General features: G+C 36.6%; 3 protein-coding genes across 9 annotated transcripts in view; 2 read left to right on the top strand and 1 right to left on the bottom strand.

Moving 5' to 3' along the window:
• LOC124640381 (phosphofurin acidic cluster sorting protein 2) overlaps nucleotides 1-19346 on the top strand; it is a 126222-nt gene that overhangs the window by 73984 nt on the left and 32892 nt on the right. The window lies entirely within an intron of this gene.
• Nucleotides 1102-3293, top strand: LOC124640382. The gene is made up of 2 exons (XM_047178135.1): nucleotides 1102-1472; nucleotides 2390-3293. Exons 1-2 carry the CDS (start codon nucleotides 1390-1392, stop codon nucleotides 3270-3272), a joined length of 966 nt encoding a protein of 321 aa, XP_047034091.1. The 5' UTR covers nucleotides 1102-1389; the 3' UTR covers nucleotides 3273-3293.
• Nucleotides 8859-17860, bottom strand: LOC124640383 (NADH-quinone oxidoreductase subunit B 2-like). The gene is made up of 5 exons (XM_047178136.1): nucleotides 17743-17860; nucleotides 14540-14801; nucleotides 10583-10710; nucleotides 9267-9492; nucleotides 8859-9034 (listed from the first exon to the last, which is right to left on the bottom strand). The coding sequence occupies exons 1-5, from the start codon at nucleotides 17781-17783 to the stop codon at nucleotides 8918-8920; spliced, it is 774 nt and encodes a 257-aa protein (XP_047034092.1). The 5' UTR covers nucleotides 17784-17860; the 3' UTR covers nucleotides 8859-8917.

The following is a 19346-nucleotide window of genomic DNA, read 5'->3' as shown; positions in this document are numbered from 1 at the left end:
ATATTCACCTGCCTTTCTATTTCGTTTGTAGAAAGAGTATGTTAAAAATGGAAATGTTTTTCTTTCTAGGGAAAATATATTTTGTAAAGGAACCTTATATTTGAAAGGTTATAGACTGTTTTTAATTTGAAATTAATTAATGTAAACCAATGTAAGATCCAAACGGAATTTCCGAGCAAACGAAAAGTCACCTAGTGAAATGCTTAAGATTTTCCGAGAAAATTAAACTGTCTAGAAACGGGTCAACTATTAATTCAAGCGAAAAGAGGGTAAGGTTTCAAATGCACAGTTTCCGTCGCAGTTAGTTAGAAAGGCAAGTTGATTTTCAGACAAAATTATGCTACCCTTGCAAATAAAATTTTATTAAGAGTTGGTGCTACAAAATTGTTTTTGATATATAGTTTCATAGCTTTTTGTGTAAAAGTTGACAGCAAAGTGAATAATTTTAGTAAAAGAATATTTTAATAATAAGTTAGGTATGACATTGTCAATTCTTACACATACACTTAAGAAAAGTCGAGGTATTGTAATTTAAATTTTGATAAATTCCCCTTTACTTAATGAATACACCATGTACCTACCTATTAAATTAAATAATAAGTGATTCCATACCCTCTGCTTATAAATGAATCATTAATTATTCCGTGTGGCATCCCTACAGAAGCCGCGGAGCGTGACCTCTCGATGCGTCGATAATTACCGACCGGTAGCCCAGGAATTCCGACAAGACATGTGACGTCACAGCATTGTTTCAATCCATGTGAACGTAGTTTACATCGTTTTCAATATAACCTGAACGTTTTGCTTTTGATTGGTCCTAGAGGTTCTGATATATCATTTAACAATATAAGCGGCCATTTATATTGATTATAATACATGGGAAGATTGTTTAATTTTTTGATCCTAATGGCTCCGTAACTACTAAACAGATTTGATTTTTTTCCATTATTGGGAAGCTAGATTTTGCCGTAGTAGTATAAGGAGCATAAAATTTTGTCCTAGTACGAGAAGGAGGTATCTGTGGAGATCTAAGGGTTCATACGCACTATGCGGGTAGCCGCATTACGGCTAGCCGCGCGGCTGACCGCAGGATGCGGTTGCGAATGCGGCCAGCCGGATCACGGGCAGCCGCATTCGCAACCGCAACGTGCGGTTGAAGAACCGTTGCGATTTGCGATCATGTCGATCCATTTCAAAGATGGACGTGGAAAAAGTTGCACGTAATGTGTGTAAATGTAGTAAATTTACACACGTTACGTAAAGAAGAAAAAACAAAAAAAGAAGTACTGGGTGCATCCTTATTTGCAAACACGAGATGAGAGCAACCATTTTGCAATATTTTTCGAAGAAGTAAAAAAATATGAAGATAAGTTTTTCGGATTTACTAGAATGAGCATAAAAACGTTTGAAGAATTATTGACACAATTTCGCAATAGTATTAAACCGGATGTAAAGTTAATAATAGTGCTACGGTAAGTAAAATAAATATTTATAATTCAATTTTTATTAAAATAATGTAGGTACACATTTCAAGCATCATCGTCAGTGATGGAATTAAAAAGTTCCAGATAATCACTCTCCTGAGAATTTTCGGAAATTGGCGATTGAGCATTCGTCGGATTCCTATAATCACTCTCCTGAGATTTTTCGGAAATTGGCGATTGTGCATTCGTCGGATTCCTCACAATTTCTTGAGACGTGTCTCGTCCAAACTCCGAAGACTGCACAGGCTGCGTGTAAACATTACTTCCTGAAAACTGTGCCGTTTGATATCCATGATGGGTATTACCTCGTCCAACCTCCGAGAAGTTTGTACGGTGAGAATAGGGACTATTACCAGAATAATGTGACATTTGATAACCCCGGTAAGAATTAGGCCTTGGATAATCAATATTCGAATAATTGAAAATCTGCGCATCTTTAATTACCTTTAAAATATCTAATTTACTTTGCAATTGCATATGTTCTGGAATTTTTTTAAATTCCTTTACTAGAGACAAGAAAAAGAGGCGATCCGCGTCATCTTCAACACTCTTTCTTTCTAAATTTCTATTTAAGGCCCCGACTAACTCTCTACCGATAAGATCATCACTATTATTTTTCTTGTTTCTCTTTGGTGCCCATGAAGTATTTGATGGAAGTGTTTCTTCATTTTGCATAGCTGTGTTACCATCTTCATTTTCTGTAGTTACATTCCCCGTTGTGCTATTGACAGTTACAGTATCTTTTAAAAATAACAAACTATCGTAGAAAACATATGAAGTCTTTTTTTTTGCCGCTGATCCGCTCTTAGTCTCTTTCGCTTTATGGGCCTTCACAAAACAGTCGCGAATATTTCTCCATTTTTTTTGAATACTCAAACCTAAAAAAAAAAAAAACATTGTTTCAGATATTTGGCGTCAGGCTGTTCATTCGCAGAATTGCATTATATGTTTAAGATTGGAATTAGTACTATCGCCGAAATAGTTCGAGAAGTATGTGCAGCTATATGGTTTTGCTTAAAAAATATATGCCTACCACAACCAACCAAAGATATGTGGCTTCAAATTGCAAATGGTTTCTCTACTAGAGCACATTTTCCGAACTGTATAGGTGCTTGTGACGGAAAACATATTAGAATTATAGCACCTAACAATAGTGGATCAATGTGCTTCAATTATAAAGGATATTTTTCTTTGGTATTGCTAGCAATTTGTGACAGCAACTACAAATTTGTGATGATTGATGTTGGAGCATATGGAAGATTCGGTGACTCAGCAATATTTCAAAACTCAAACTTTTATAAAAAAATTCAAGAGAACCGCTTGAACATTCCTGAACCAGCACCTATTTCAGGAAACAATGCAACTTGTTTCCCCTTCGTTTTTGTAGGAGACGAGGCATTTGCTTTAAGTACGTGCATGATGCGCCCTTATCCGAGAAATAATTTAAATATTACAAAAAGAACATTCAATTATAGACTTTGTGTGGCTAGACGTTACATTGAATGTACTTTTGGCATACTTGCGAATAAGTGGCGCATTTTTCACAGACCAATTAATGTTCACATCGATTTAGTTAGTGATATTATTAAGTCTGCTTGCATTTTACACAACTTTGTAAGAGACAGAGACGGATATTCTTTTAGAGACTCATTAAGTAATCCACTAACTGAAACTATTACTCGAGATAACGTGCGAAGAAACAATAGAACTGCTTTCGGATATCGAGAATCATTTGCAGAATATTTTATGCATGAAGGGAGAGTAGAATGGCAGGATAATTACATTTAAATAAAATACCTATTTTGATAATTACCTAGTTTTTGTTTTTCCTCCTTTGTCAATTCCGTACCGTGATAAATATGCACTAACTCTTCCCATGCTCTTTGTTTTAATATTCTATCAGAATACTCTGGTTATTTGGTGTTCCAAATTGCTGGCCGACTCTGGATTTCGATGATAAATTTTTCGGTATCGAATTCCATTTTACCAGACGTACCACGTGCGTACCACGTACTCACTCAATGGCGGGCAGCCGCAGACTGAACCGCACAGTGCGTATAGCAACCGTCCGGCTGGCCGTCACTCGGGCCGCAGCCCTCCGAGCGACCGGAGCGGTCTGCGGGTAGCCGCATCGCAGTGCGCATAGAAATGAATATTACGTACATAATTGTGCTTGCGGTCAGCCGGACGGCTAGCCGCAATGCGGCTACCCGCATAGTGCGTATGAGCCCTAAGTGGGAGGCCGTTCAGCAGTGGCTGTCCTATGGCTGAGATGATGATGATGATGATGACGAGGAGTTCCCCGTGTGAAACCAAGGGAAACATGCAGTTTGTTATACTTAAATATATTTCTCATCGTACTCCAAACATGTATGAAAATGAATGAAAAGTTTTGTTATCTATGTGTTGTTTTAGTTTGGGGTACGTGATACGTTTAAACAATTACGTTATAGTTCGGCCATTCAGAGAATGCGTTCCTGACACGTCGCGATTGAACTGACGACGTAATAACATTCATTGATTATTGATATAATAATGTTGTTTTAATGCTCCTCAATTGTTAAAACGGTAAACAACCAGCAAAAATATTTTTATCGTAACTGCAACGCCATTGCAAAGTTACGTCGTCAGTTCAATCGCGACGTGTCAGGAACGCATTCTCTGAATGGCCGAACTATAATGGCTGGACCGTGGAAATTGGTTCTGATTAGTTTTGTAGCTATAAATAACTCCAGTTGTTTTCATTCATGCTTGCATGACAATAAAACATAACGCTTCTTTTCTTCGAAGGGAATACACGTACATTTGCAAATCCAGTGTCATATTTCACCATGATTTCATCAGATCCGATCTTCAACTTCTAACAAGGACTAATAGTTGAACGAATCCGAACTCGGCAGTGTTAGTTAGTTAGAATTTGGCAACCAGCCTGAAGTCACAATTTAAACCTTCTATTGAAAAAGGCCTAAAGTCTAACTGGCCCATAGTACGCTGCGTTATTAGATAAAATAATACCTACACGCTAATGAGCCAACATATTCAAAGCACATTTAATTAAACGTTCCCTCTGTTGTTTATAATAAAGCTGTTTACGTTCGATTCTCATTAATCCACAGCGAATTGATTGCTCTAAGCTTCTTTTGTCTATAAATCCCCTGTTGTAGTAATTATCCAGTCGGGTGCTTCAGTCCCTAGTTATAGGACAAAGCTCATTAGTTCAGTCTTTATTGCAACTGTCATAATATTGCAGGATTATTCCCCTCGGGTCTGTTTGTCCCGTCCCTTTTTAGTATAGCTAGGGGAGTAGTTAGTAGTTACACAGCGCACTGAATATTTACGAAAATTTTGGATAGACTTTTTTGGGAGATGTTCTAGACTAGAATTTTAATCTGCGGTCTCTTTATTTTAATTTGTTATGGCGGGACGTGCACATGTTTTAAATTGCTGATTTGCCTACGAATGTAATGTAAATTTTACGCAAACATTTTTAGAATCTACCACATTTATACCAGTGCGAGTAAAGTATAAACCTGAGGATTGAAACTGCCATAGTTTCAATCCTCAGGTGTATACTTTTCTCAATAGAAACAAACAGTATTTGATGTTCTTACTCAATACATTTTTACTCGTGTTTTCTTTCCATTACAAGCAGCACACCAATCATCCCATTCGGCACTCAAAGAAAACGATCTCGTATTTCTGTGAAAAATTCCTAGAAACATCGAGACATCGTTTTCCATTACACCTAAGAGTTCGTGACAACAGCCGCGAGTTATTCAATCGAATCGATTAGAAAAAACAACACAATGACATCGTGCGAATCGAATACATCGTGTGTTATGTGAATTACGTGCGCGAACCGAGCCCGCATGGCAACCGCTATTGTTCCAGATAATCGATAGTAACGTCCCGATCAATCGGGATGTTTGCTGGAGCAGAAGATCCAGTTGTAACACCTGGATCTATACTACCAACTATGTCCAGAAGGATTAACGTAGCGTGCATTGCAAGTTCATTATTAAACTCTTTTAAATCCACGCTTTCATGTGCAGTAATGCTATCATGCATTAATATTAAATGCAATAATATTCGAATCGATTAGCAGATTTTCTAACCAAATATATTTTAGTTTGTTTGCGACACTGGGTCTTCTGCAGTGATCCCTGCGACATATTACACAATGAGAGTGCGTTAACCGAGCGTTTAGCCGAGTCCACCAGTATCGATTGCGTGCGCCAATTAAACTCCGTAATCGGTAACAATGAGCTATGTATAAACTGCGTGAGATCACTTTAATACTTTTTATGTTTACACCTTGCATTCATTGTAATGGTTATCAATTTAGTTGAATTAACACTACCATTTTCTAAAACAATGGGACGATCGTTATGAGTAAGAACTGCTTATTTATTTAGCTTAGCGAAATTCTATTTATCACTTCTCATGCTAACAATAATGCAATTATTTACTGCAACTATAACTTTTAATTATGAAAGATTGATGCATATCTAAAAGAACTTCGCCAAGCTTTGCGTGGTCCCCTGGTTTTCATAAGTTTCGTATCTCTGAAACTGTTTCGTTATTTTGTTCTCTTCCCACGATATTTCTCTCAGCAGATGTATTTTATCGCGCACCGTCCTTTTAAGATGCTACAGCTATTGATTTCAGATCGAATATAAAACAGTTCTTTTGTTCATCCGCCTAGTAGTGTTCCACAAATATCTCGGAACGAGAGAATAACTTAGATATATCTGCAGAATATTTTTTTGCGATATGAATAATGTGCTGTTTACTGCAATGTGGCACACGATGACAGTTTGTTATAATTTTGTACGTTTATCATGAAAATGTTTCTATCGAAGATGTTGTCCTTCTAGAAACATGATCGTTTACTTTATCAAAACTTTATTCTGCCTTCAGGATCGACAAAATTAATACAAAATCGTCATTATTTTTTAAAAAACCTTACTCCATATTTGGAAGATTAATCAACTGTATAATATTTTCTTACATTCCCAGTCATTACTCTTAATCATTCTCTTTACATGCATGTGACGAGGTTGGTTATTCTGGAGCGCCATCACGAATATAAATGATCCTCGTTTTAATGATACATTCCTGCTATAATATCTTTACCTCGTGTTTTCGTTTATCATAAAATGAAGACCCATGTTTTTGGTAGGACGTATTCTTAGCACGTAGCCGCGAATGTTCTAGAGTTTTGTTATTAAGATAGCTTTGTTTGGTCTTTACGAGCGCATTAGTTGGTTTAGCTTCATCGCTTATAAGCGTTTATTTATCGATAGTAAAGACTAAAGTGGTTGTAATTATTTAGTTTACTGATTTTCTATCTTTATTGCTAAATATACTTGATGTAGCAGCTCACCATCTGGTTTGCCTCCATTTACAACAAATGGAAAAGCTACTAAAATCATGTTGCGCAATTTATTTTCTAAAGATACAAAGGTGTGTTGTTATGTTACAGATACCGTTGTAATAGATAGGTAGACAAGCTTCATCGTAAGTGATGTTATAAGGGTCTCTGGCGTTTTTTTTGCCTCAAGTATAAAACGCTTGATCGACCACTCAACTGAAATGGACACTTGGGTGAAAAATTGCGTTGTGGAAAACTTGCCGTGATAGAATTTTGAGATTTTAGCTGATAATATTTTTTTTTTTTTTTTTTTGAAAATATAGCTTGAAACAACACACTAGGGATTTAATTTAGAATTCATGTTTAAGAATATTATAATACTTTCTGTAATTCAACGTTCATAACCCATGCACCCATAAAGCTAAATTCTACAGTTATATCTGAGCTTCCCATATAACATTTTCCTGTTCTGATTTTTACCTTGATTTTTATTATCGTAGTACACGTTTCCCATTTCTTTTGCTCCTAACCTCGGGGTGCCATTTTCCTTTCTACTGCCAAAACATGCGTCGCTCATGCGTAGGTTTTCGCCCTCATTCCTCCGTACCTCACATGTTTCTACACTCTTTCTCTTCCAGAACGTTAAGCTTTACATCTATACTAAAATATGAAGCTGAGTTGAGATTGTTCGTTTGTTTGTTAAAAAGAGGTCACTTTATTGCTGGGATTATTTGAAAAATGGATTTTGCTTTTAACCACCCATATCTAGTGGCAGATTTACTGATGGCCCTGGTAACAAGATTGAAGAGGTCAGGATAGACAAACGCTCCTTGTAAAACATTAATACTCAGCTGCATCCAGTAAGACTGGTAGCCAACCCCCAACATAGTTGGACAAAAGGCTCGGTAGATGATGATGATGATGAGTGGCAGATTAAGTCGTTAATCGAGATAACAACTTTATGCCGACCAAAAAGATCTACTGAGCCAATGGCAGGTAAAACCGCATGATACGTCTTGTGCTATAATATGTGTGTATCTATCTCAATAAATTCGCTTTACATCGTCCGATATTCATGAGGGTATCGTGGAACGCCTAAGCTTCACTGACAGCTGCTGCGGATCAATTTATGGTACAGCCGGACTAAATATTTAAGCGGATATATATTGAATTTAGAATGTATTGTCTGCCTTTATCTATTTACTGTCTTTATCTAGTTACTATCTTGAAAGTGTCGAAATAGAGGGATGATGCTAGTGGAGTGATTTCATTGATAAAATGGACTCTAGTTTTGTAGGTTAAGCAACACCTACATACATTCTTGATTTTCTGCACACGGTTTTTATTAGGCAAGACAGATTATTGTAATTCCTTATATAAAACCTGAGCTAGGGCGGTAGAATTTTACGCATAGATGCCACCATAAACTAAGCTGGATCATAAGCTCAACTCCTTGTACAACTCTCCCTAGCCAACACAAAACATCACAAACAAGACCATTACTTATATCCTGAAACGAAAAACCTCGTAAAACAGCCGTGTCCCGCCATAAATATGTACTATAGAGAGGCGTCGGTACCAACAGTGTTCTAGTCACGTGTTCGAACGTGACCCGGACTAAAGCGCGCGAGACATGTCAGCTATGAACACAACTGTTGGGGAAAACTACTGGAGCTTTTCCAATATCTTTGCATATGCGGATGACATGTTTTAGAAGGTGTTTTATGATTTTGCGTTTCAGGACAAATTCTCATGTCTCCTCTCCATCTGCCGCTTGAGGAACTTATTTTTATAATTTTTAATGGTGTCTGACAAGGACTGTGCTCATTAAATGATTGTTCTATTTCCGGGACCACCTTCGTCTACTTGATAAGGGTCCAATCTGGCACTGACAGATATTGTTTCCTTATTAAATTTTCATGCACAAATTATTTTCCTGTCGTCAATATCCATCGAATTTTAATTGGGATTTCCTGTTATATTAAGAGGAAAGACAACAATAACCAAAAACACAACTTTATTCTAAATTAAACAGAGCTAAATGACAATGTTTCGGCTACTAATTGCGATACCAGACCTGACAGACCCTCATGCGTTTCACCTTCTTCTGCAGTAGAAGCATGGAATACAGAAGGGCTTCCGCCGTCGGTGGGCAACCGGGCACGTAAATATCCACCTGTAACAAACATTTTTTTTAATCAAGGCCATGTCCTACAAAATTGCGAAAAACCAATTTTGAAGGTATTATACATTATAAAGTCTAAAGTTAGATCAGATACAGACAAAAGATATTTAGTGTTTGTTAGAGATCGAAGCACTCGGCGAGACATGATTTTATACTTCTCACCTCTCTCATACTACAAAGAACTTTTGTATTCTATAATCTTGTAATAATATGGTCAATTTACCGGTATAATCCTATCAGCCCCTCGACACGTGGAATAAGTATAATGATAATAGCCGCCGCCGTTGGCGCAGCTGCCCATAGACACCACCCACTTAGGGTCCGGCATCAAATCGTACGTCTTGCGGAGAATGGGCGCCATCTTGTTGGTGACTGTTCCTGCCACGATGATGACGTCAGTCTGCCGAGGGGTGCCGCGGAACACCATGCCGAAACGATCCATGTCGTATCTAGAAGAAGCAATAATATTGTGTCAACGAAAGAACAAAACATACTGTTGTAAATTGGTAAAAACATGGGGTCTTCCAAAATAAATACGTCTTGTAAAGGATTTATCACAGTCATGACATCGCAATACTACTTTTACTTCCAATGGTCTTGAAGAATGGATGTATCGTTAACAAAACTCACAGATGTTGCTTTGCAATGACATTTGATGGAAAATGTCATGTTACAACCTTTAGGGGTCAACTCGTGGATATCGAGAATCTTGACATGGAGAACAATGGCATTGTTGGTACGAACTCGTGATGGGAACTTTTGTAACTCCCTACAGTTTAATGGCGCGGAAAAGTTAACAAAGCAGTTGAATTATTAAGGTTTTCCTTTAATTTATAATGAAAGGGAGAGTGGATAAATTGTCGCGTTTCCCTTTTTATTTCGTTTCGTATTCTTTTCGTGTTCAAATCTTTTTTTAAGGCATTGAAATTATGTAGCTATGAGAAATAGATTCAAATTCGTCATGACGTTGTATAAATTCCATCAGTCGACTTGTTTAAGGTTGTATGTCAATTATGCAGTGAGTCCACATAACTATGTGGAATGGAGCGTGTCGATAACGCCTCATGCATCGGGTCCCTGAATGCCAATCTTATATCGGTTACGCGGTTACGATCCGATATTGTTTATTCCGAGCCGTTGGCTTTAATTACAGCGTCGGTTGACCCACGGCGGTTTTTATTATTGAAATGCTTCATCAGATTTTTGTTTGCAAGTTTTATTTTTGGAATGTGTTGATAATTGCTTTATAGCTAGGTACGCGCTGGTATTTTTTGAACTGCCTTTAAGGCTTTCATTAGTTAGCTATATTGGTGTTATGCACATTGTCTGCATCGTGTAATAACACAACAACCTATTCGAAGCTCAGCGGCGCGCCGTGGCTTGGAGTATACTGCCCATGTTCACTCATATATTGATATGACCGCAGCAGAGATGGTGATGATAATGATGATGAAAATTACCTAGGCCCAGCATAATGCATCATCCCAAGAGCGCAGCAGGCTAGTCCGAAGGTGTGATGATAATGATGATGAAAATTACCTAGGCCCAGCATAATGCATCATCTCAAGAGCGCAGCAGGCTAGTCCGAAGGTTATCGGCCACATGGAGTTGCTTCTGCACCAGTTGAGAATGTCATCTGATCGAGCCATCACCCATTCCATTGTTGACTGCAATGAGAAAGAGACCGGAAATGAGAAGTCGTTGACAGAATAGCTCTTCAGCCATTTAGTACTTGATAATGATTGAGATTAATAGATAAATAACATAACAACACCACATATATTCCAACCTAGTTAGTTTGACATTAGCATTCTACCCCGACAAGATTCCAGTACTCATAGGATTTGACCGAAATTGAACCCACTACTCATTGAATAAATATTCCGGGTTTTCCGTCCATATGTATCATCGGGAATTTTAATGTGTGGTCTAGAAGAATCATACTGGGCGTTGGGCCAATGTTTTTGATTTCAATTTTGAAGGGAATTGGAGTCAACGTTTGCCCAAAATTCAAATTGTTACAAGGAAACCATAAAGTGTCAAACATTCCTTAGTAATTTGTGATAGGGATTTCGAAGGAACTCGAACACATACATACCATCCGCGATATGAACCTAGTTGATGATATAACATCGCTTAGGGAAAGTTCCGATATACAATAACAGGTAGGAAATACATTTCCTAGAACAACCCCCTACTAATTGCTTTTCTAAATAGGTTTGCATGCATTGTTGGTACTCGTCAAATCTAAATTACCATCCCCTTTGTACTCAACTAAATTGAAGCTCAAATTAGTTCTGTCAAAAACTGGAAACTGTACCGTTAAGAGGACGAATTGGAATTTTTGGCGCCAAGGATCTCAATTTTTCTCAGTAAATACAAAACGGATCAAAATACAACTTGGTTACCTGAAAGTTCATGATATAAACCTTATTTTGTTAGACGTCAAAACATGATTAGGTAACTTTTATAACAGAGAAAAATATATCAAACATACCTCTTTTTAAAAAGAGATTCACATATTATGGGCAAACGGGACCGATTTAAGCCTCTTAACTTTTTTAGTAGTTGAGTATATACATACCCTTTAAAATTGTAGAAGGAATTTTTATCAAGTTATCATTTCTAAATAATAAAATTACAAGACCATTTTGTCGCTTACGACTTTTAGTTATAAGCTAGCCCGCGTATTGTTATCCTCGCCCCGCTCAGACGCTCCGACCCCTTTTTGCGCCTTAGATGCGCGTGCCGGTTATGGAATTATTGTTGACCAATTCGTCGCCTTAATTACGTCAATTTTCCAATTAAAATTATTATTAATTGATGTTGAAAAGGAAAGCCAAAGTTTGTTCTAATTATTAGTAAGATAGGATCCTGTATTTCTGCTTTCCAAATTTTATGAGTTCTTGTTAATCAAAATTGACAATTATTTTTAGGCTGCTCGTCAACTAATGTATACCTTGACATTTAAGGCAGGAATAAGTTCGGTTTCTATTCATTAATAATATTGTTTAGAACTTCAAAGACAGTCAGCTTCGTTAGCCACTGAATTGAATCAAATATCAAATTGTTAGTCTGAAACTTATAAAATTGTACAACCATCTTAGTACGTTTGAAAGCACAAATATTCGCACATCCGTGGAACATCTCGTTTGTGTTGAGCACTATGTAGTTATTTCGGTTGAAATACTCTTCTATTGCAATCTGAGGACCCGATTAGAGACACGACTTCGCATTGCCGGATGTCCGGATAACGGACAATCCTGAACTATAATTGGAATACGGGTAGGGTTGACGTGCAAAAAGAAATATTTGTATTTTTCCGACAGATTTTTCTCGGACGCCACTTTACCCCTTTGGAGTGAACCTGTTTATGACTATAAGGTTGAAGTATTGAAGTATTGTGTAGTATCTAGTGTAATCATGCGAGTTATTGAGGACGAATATGCAAATTGACGTAAAGTCAAAAACTAAATCTTAATTTAATTTTTGGCAATAGAGAGTTTTTTTAAGATATAAATTATATATTTAAAACAGATAAGAAAGAACTCTTATTGATCGGAGTTCTTTGAAACCCAGGCTCTCTCTCATCTTCGTTGTAGCATGTTCCTTGCTTAGGCGATATGTTCGATATGGCAGATTCCTATGTCAAGTGTGACAGCCCTACAGCGTCCAATACCTGTTCCCTGTTCTAAACAACTATAGGATGCGTGCGATCCAGAAACGTTCTACGGACCGGATCCGGCTACTCGTTTAATTTCTCCTTTAGTCCAATGTCGTTAATCCGGGATTAGGACCGTTTCGTGCCGGATATAATCCGTACTGCTTTTGTTTTGTTGTTGTTTTATGAAGATCTTTGAGGCAAAAGTAAATAGACTTGTTGTCACAGCGATTTGTAGATTAAAATACAGTGCAACTCAAACGTACATTGATTCATGTATACTTTATTAATAGTATTTTAATATATAATTAATAATAAAGAGTAAAGGGTCTGCTTTTCTGAGTGTGTGATTTTGTAAGGGGTCTTGTACCAATAAAAAACTATACTATTTCAGAGTCTCATAGTCTATATTTTATCCAGGTCCAAGGATTCGTATGTTGTCATACTATCAGAATTACAATGTCATATGTTAAGTTATTGTATAAATTACAATTATAATTATATTTCTATTAAAACAATATTCTGACGTCAATCTGGATAAAGCCAACGTTACTATAAACACAGGCCCAGGGCGTTGAACAAAGAGCTTGTTTAATATAAATACAATAAATAATATCCAATGTTTAAAGTTAGTTCAGTATATAATTATGACTATTTACGACTCCTGGCTTCGTCCCGGCTTTGAGGAAATTCCTTTGTTTCAAACTGAACGGTACTAAAGTTTCCTAATGTATTTAGGTGATAAATTAAAAGGTTAATATCATTTGATGTAGTGAAGTTCACAGATAAATTACATCCATGGTCTTATCACCCCTATTTGCTCTATATTATTTTCTTTAATAATCACACGAGGCTACACATGAGCATACTTTCACGTTCCTTTATTTGGTTTCTGGCTGTTCTCCGAGGTTTCATCTTCTACCTGGGAGAACCACTTCCCGCATCCGAACAAAAAATTCAGTTCACTAGTTAATCTATGTATAATGTACTTAATATTCCCTAGAAAATAACAAATCGCCAAAGGAAGAAAAATCTATCATAACATAGCAAAAATATTGGTAGCCTGTCACGGTCATTGCTAATCGATTTTCCTCTCATATAACGTTGTGTAACCAATCGCCAGTCGCTTAGACCGGGCTCATATATCACTCCTGTCAAACCATAGCGTTCATGAATTATCAGGTACTCGTCCACTTTGAATACCTACATGATACTAAGAACTCTTAGTACTTATCCTTATTATAAAACGTGCTATTATAGTATATAATGGATTAAATCATCATGTTCACGATGTGAGTCTAAACCTAGCTCTAAAGCTAGTGCCTGCTTAAGACTCCCTTCTTTAATAAAGTGTCTGAAATTTATTATTGCTTCTACCTCTAGATAAACCAACTTAGATTTCGGATCGTGAGACCCTGAAATGTTGCATTGTTGTTGTTGCATTTCTAAAATAGATGTGTACTGAAACGAAACTTAGGGACATCATATTTACAAAAGTTTTCCATCTTCTATTTTAATATTATCAATTTTGAACATAAAGTTTATCTTGGTAAAACACACATTGCTCCAGTTCGGGGAAATATAAAATTGAACGCGAATTGTTGAGAGACGCCTCGTAGATTTACTCTAGCCCAGATTTTTGAATAAAAGCGGGATGGGATAAAAATGTTCTACCACTTCCAATTGTTTGAATATAGAAAAGTTTACAGAGGTTTGGTTTCCAAAATCACATTAGATCCAGGATAATTAAAGTAATTTATTATTAACCAACAAAAATTAAATCAATACATTATTTGTTTAATTAGAGCGACACCGAAAATTTCTAAATCGTTTACCTGTCCGGGGAAGTGGAAGGGGGAATATCTTCGGACTTCCTCATTCTTGAACGCTTTGCCAAGATGGGGAAACACGTGGGGGACCTTCCTAGCTTTGCTCTTAGCTGGTTTCTTGGGAGGAGGTGCTGCCTCCTTTTCGCCACATGACATAGACTTGGAGTCTCCCAAAACGGCGTTGAAGCGAATGTTACGAGCTACATCTAGTCTCCAAACATGATCCTTAGCAGGAACAGCCAAACTCTTGATAGTCTTCTGTTCGCCTCTGGGAAAATTAAAACAATATTAATATCATGCGAGGTTCCTAAACGGGTTTGTTCGGGAAGCTTAAATTAACAAAGTTTTGAACTTAAGGATAACTTGGTGCCGCCAACACAAACAGCTAGTTCTAAATTTGGAATTTCTGTAGGTGCTATCGACACTTTATAAAGCCGTGACACATCAGACCCTAAAAACTTTAAACCCTGGTACACACGGTACCGTAACCTGAACCAGACATGCACTACTTCTTCGAATATGATCATAAACCCAATTAGGCTTTAAGCTGTGATATAAAAGCTTACTTTATAAACAATAAAGTAGAAAAATGCAGTTTTGTAAGACTGTAGTCGGAAACTGGTTTGATAAAAAATATTTTGCCTATATTAGTCTAGAGTTTATAAAGTTTTTAAATTCCAAAGGTCATTCAAAACTGTTCGTAGATTATTATGTTATTTTTTTGTATTATTTATGAAAGTTCACAGGCCTATGTTAATTAATCAGTATTTAAAAGTATGAGGGCTAGATTGACAAATAACTACATTTGCTATAACTAATATTTATAATTAAAAATATATAAAATCGCCAAAATTTACAGAACCAATTCAAAATCAAGTAAACTCCACATTCACACTCCTCACTCATATCAATATCTAATTAGACGCTACAATCACGAAAGCTCACATCGTTACCTCAATTGTAACCCCTCGAGTAATTACCTACTTGTAACCTCACGAGTAATTACTACTGATTGCCTCTTCACTCTTCAGACTACACGGTGACGTGCCAACTCCTGACGTCAGCGCCGCGTCATTACTAACTAATTCAATTGGTGAAAATTGGTACTGTGTTGTTCAATTATTTTGGGACTAGTTGGTTCTCGTGGTTTTACCTAAGAGAATGTGTCCCACACTCGGATATGAAATAGCCCATAGGTAATTCTGAATACAGTGAGATCTAGGCTTTAGAAGGTCACCTATTTAATAATAATGCATTTCATGCAAATATACGTTTAAATTTGAATACCCAAGCTATAATAATTACTGCTAAGTTTCTTAAAACAGCTAAGTTTGCTCGTGAAGAATTAACAAATAAACACACGCACAAACTGTAGCCAAGTTATAATATTATAGTTCGGCCATTCAGAGAATGCGTTCCTGACACGTCGCGATTGAACTGACGACGTAACTACATTCATTGATTATTGATATAATAATGTTGTTTTAATGCTCCTCAATTGTTAAAACGGTAAACAACCAGCAAAAATATTTTTATCGTAACTGCAACGCCATTGCAAAGTTACGTCGTCAGTTCAATCGCGACGTGTCAGGAACGCATTCTCTGAATGGCCGAACTATAGTGTAATTATGTAGGCTGTGGAGTTATGTTGAAAAGCTATATTTAGTGTGTAAGTTGACTTTATTGATTAGTAATATTGAAATTGCTTGTAATACTGCTAAGTGATGTACTGTTTTGTTTATCAAATTAAGTACTTAAACTTGTAGATAATATTGTGTGATTAGTTAAGCATGTTATATTAGCTGAAAAGTCGACACGAGTCGTAGCTACTACAGTAAATAAACAAATGTATACTATAGTTCGGCCATTCAGAGAATGCGTTCCTGACACGTCGCGATTGAACTGACGACGTAATAACATTCATTGATTATTGATATAATAATGTTGTTTTAATGCTCCTCAATTGTTAAAACGGTAAACAACCAGCAAAAATATTTTTATCGTAACTGCAACGCCATTGCAAAGTTACGTCGTCAGTTCAATCGCGACGTGTCAGGAACGCATTCTCTGAATGGCCGAACTATAATACATATAATAAAGCTAAAGATCTTATTAGTGTTTATTAGACAAAAATATTTCAGTATTACGTATGATAGATGGTTTATCGAGGTAGTCTATTTTTTATCCGGTTTCGGGAGTCACTCGTGCGTCAGGATAAAGGGGAAGAAATTAGCTGCATTTACGTAGTACCTAAAATACCGTTACCTACCATCTAACAACGTTCTTAATCATTTAACAAACACACTTACTGAAGCCAAGCAAAACCTTTTACATTTATTTGTAGTCAATCCTTTGGGAAGTGTTTGTCTGTACGATTTAACTATACATCTCTCTAGAGACAGCTGAGAGTTGCTGAAAGTTGCTGAAAGTACACAGTTTGCGCAAAATACACCGGTCTTAGATTCTGTTTCCTTTTTGGATTAAGTCGGGCAATAGCCTGGGGTCAGAATTCGTGTATACTAGGATTAGGCCAGGTATTTTAGAATGTTGGTTTTTTAGAAAAACTGTTATAAAAAGTATAAAGGTGAATGCTAGAAGACAATTTTATTTGTAGTTTGAATATTAGAAGACAATTATTTCTTGATTTTGAGGCATTTATTTATTGATATTGTATGGGATAGTGAGCATACGAAATTTTTATCACCTGCTTTCATTAATTGAGCTGAATAATCAGTAGTCCAATGATATTCTTAATGTAATTTCACATTTTATTTCATTCGCAATACCGTATTATGTAGTGTCACTGATCGTGCATCCTTTGCAGTCAGCGCTCGATCTGCCCTCGTTAGCTACAAAACACAACTAGATATATACAACGATTGCATTCATAAACTCACGTACATGCACCATTAAATTGCATCGGTTTGACGCCGCGGTTCGTTATATCAACCGCATCGGATAACTGAATTTAATTCAATAATGTTCGCTCATTATGCGTTCATTTAAAATTGCTTTATTTCGTCCTGATATTAAAATATGTGGTTCGGCAATACACGTGTATGTTATTTGAATGATGAGCAGTTGAAGGACTTATATTTTATAGTGGTCTAAATAAGTCCATGCTAGTCCTTGCGCCTCTGAGATCGAATAAAGTTCATCTTATTTACATTACTCTTACAAATATATTACTTGAATTTTCACATAGTTACCTCAGAGTATCTCTGAAAACGTGTCCAGAGAAACGAAACATATTTCCGTAGCTCGATACTTATATTTCAGTCACAAAATATTTCGCTGACCGATCGGCCGGACTCCAGTCATGCATCTGACAGTTGATAGACGACACATTGACGGCAAAGCGTTCGTTCTGAATTCGAAACTTGTTACCTAGTTCAGTCCAAAGAGGTTTTATGTCGATTTTATTTGGCGGAATTTATGATCTCTTGTGGAATGTTTATAGTGGATTTTTATTGAATAGTTTTCTTTCTCACGTGACTATAATTGTGTGTAACTGTCTTTACAAATTTTTGTCAAGATATAAAAACGTCTAAAATATATAATCATTACGAAATCATAATTTTTATTCTAGCTTCAATTGCACGTGCGACGTCTATAATCACATAAATTACACCGCTAAAAGCGATTCAACGCTATAATCAAACAAATTATGCACTAATCAAGGAAACATTCAAACGTGTTCAAGACACGCTACCAGCCTACCTCTATATTCGGAATCTTGGAGACTCATTAACACGACAGGCTTGCAATGTCGTCGACCTAATGGCCGGACTACATAGATTGCAGTGCTGCAATTACTTCAGTACCAAGGGGTTTTCCTATGACGTGGCGGGAACTGGGCCAGGCTCGCTGGGTAATGGCTTCCGCACTCCAATTGGCTGTAGGCCTTTGAGAGAAATTGGAGAAAGTTGGTAGTTGTTACTTGTTAGATGTACGCTAGGGTTGCAGTATGATTTTATTATGAGCGAGTCTCGTATGAATTGCAGTATTGATTCGCATGGGTTAGGGTCAATGCACTCTCATCTAGGCCTCGTTTGTGTGTTCGTGTAAGCATTATATAAGTAGTAGAAATATGTAGACGTTTGTAAACAGGATAATGATATAAGAATAAAGGAGATGATTGAAGAAATTGAGACAATGGTTCTAACAGTTGATTACTCAGAAATAAAAGCTTCAATGTGTGACAACAGACAGAACGTCTGTACCTAACAGTTCTTAGAATTCTATTCATTGTTATTTACAGACATTGTCTTCGATACGAACATAACAATTTGTCCCTGAAAATCTTGTTTGGAAACGTGAAATGCTGAACTTATTTTCTTCTTGTAAATGAAAAAAGTTTCCTTATTACATATTCTTTGCAGCTCAAATAATTTGTTTATAAAATGTCCCGTCGTTATAAGGATACGAATACAGAATATGTTTGTGTCAGAATTTTATTTTCAGAAAAATTCCGGGAAATGTGCTTAACAACATGACATAATATGTCGGAAGCCGTCGGGATCTGTACACGATCTGTACACTTTAATAGAAAAAAAATTCACATCGTCTTTTTTATTACAAAGTAACATTTTGTTTTGGTAATTATTACCAAATCAGCGATCAATCCTTCTGTCGATTCATATTCTATGTGTAATTCTTCACGAATTCACTAACGACTCTATGCGGCCTAACCAAAAGACTGAAACACTTAGCAAGCTACTGTTCTTTTACCAGTACACCAGGTAGCCGACCGCCTAATCCCGAATCGATAAATGTAGGCAGTAGGTACTTAGACCCTAATGGAAATGTGTTT

The sequence above is a fragment of the Helicoverpa zea genome, chromosome 20 (assembly GCF_022581195.2).
Source record: "Helicoverpa zea isolate HzStark_Cry1AcR chromosome 20, ilHelZeax1.1, whole genome shotgun sequence".
NCBI lineage: Eukaryota > Metazoa > Arthropoda > Insecta > Lepidoptera > Noctuidae > Helicoverpa > Helicoverpa zea.
The sequence above is the reverse complement of the archived record's forward strand: the minus strand, read 5'-3'. Positions and strand labels throughout refer to the sequence as shown.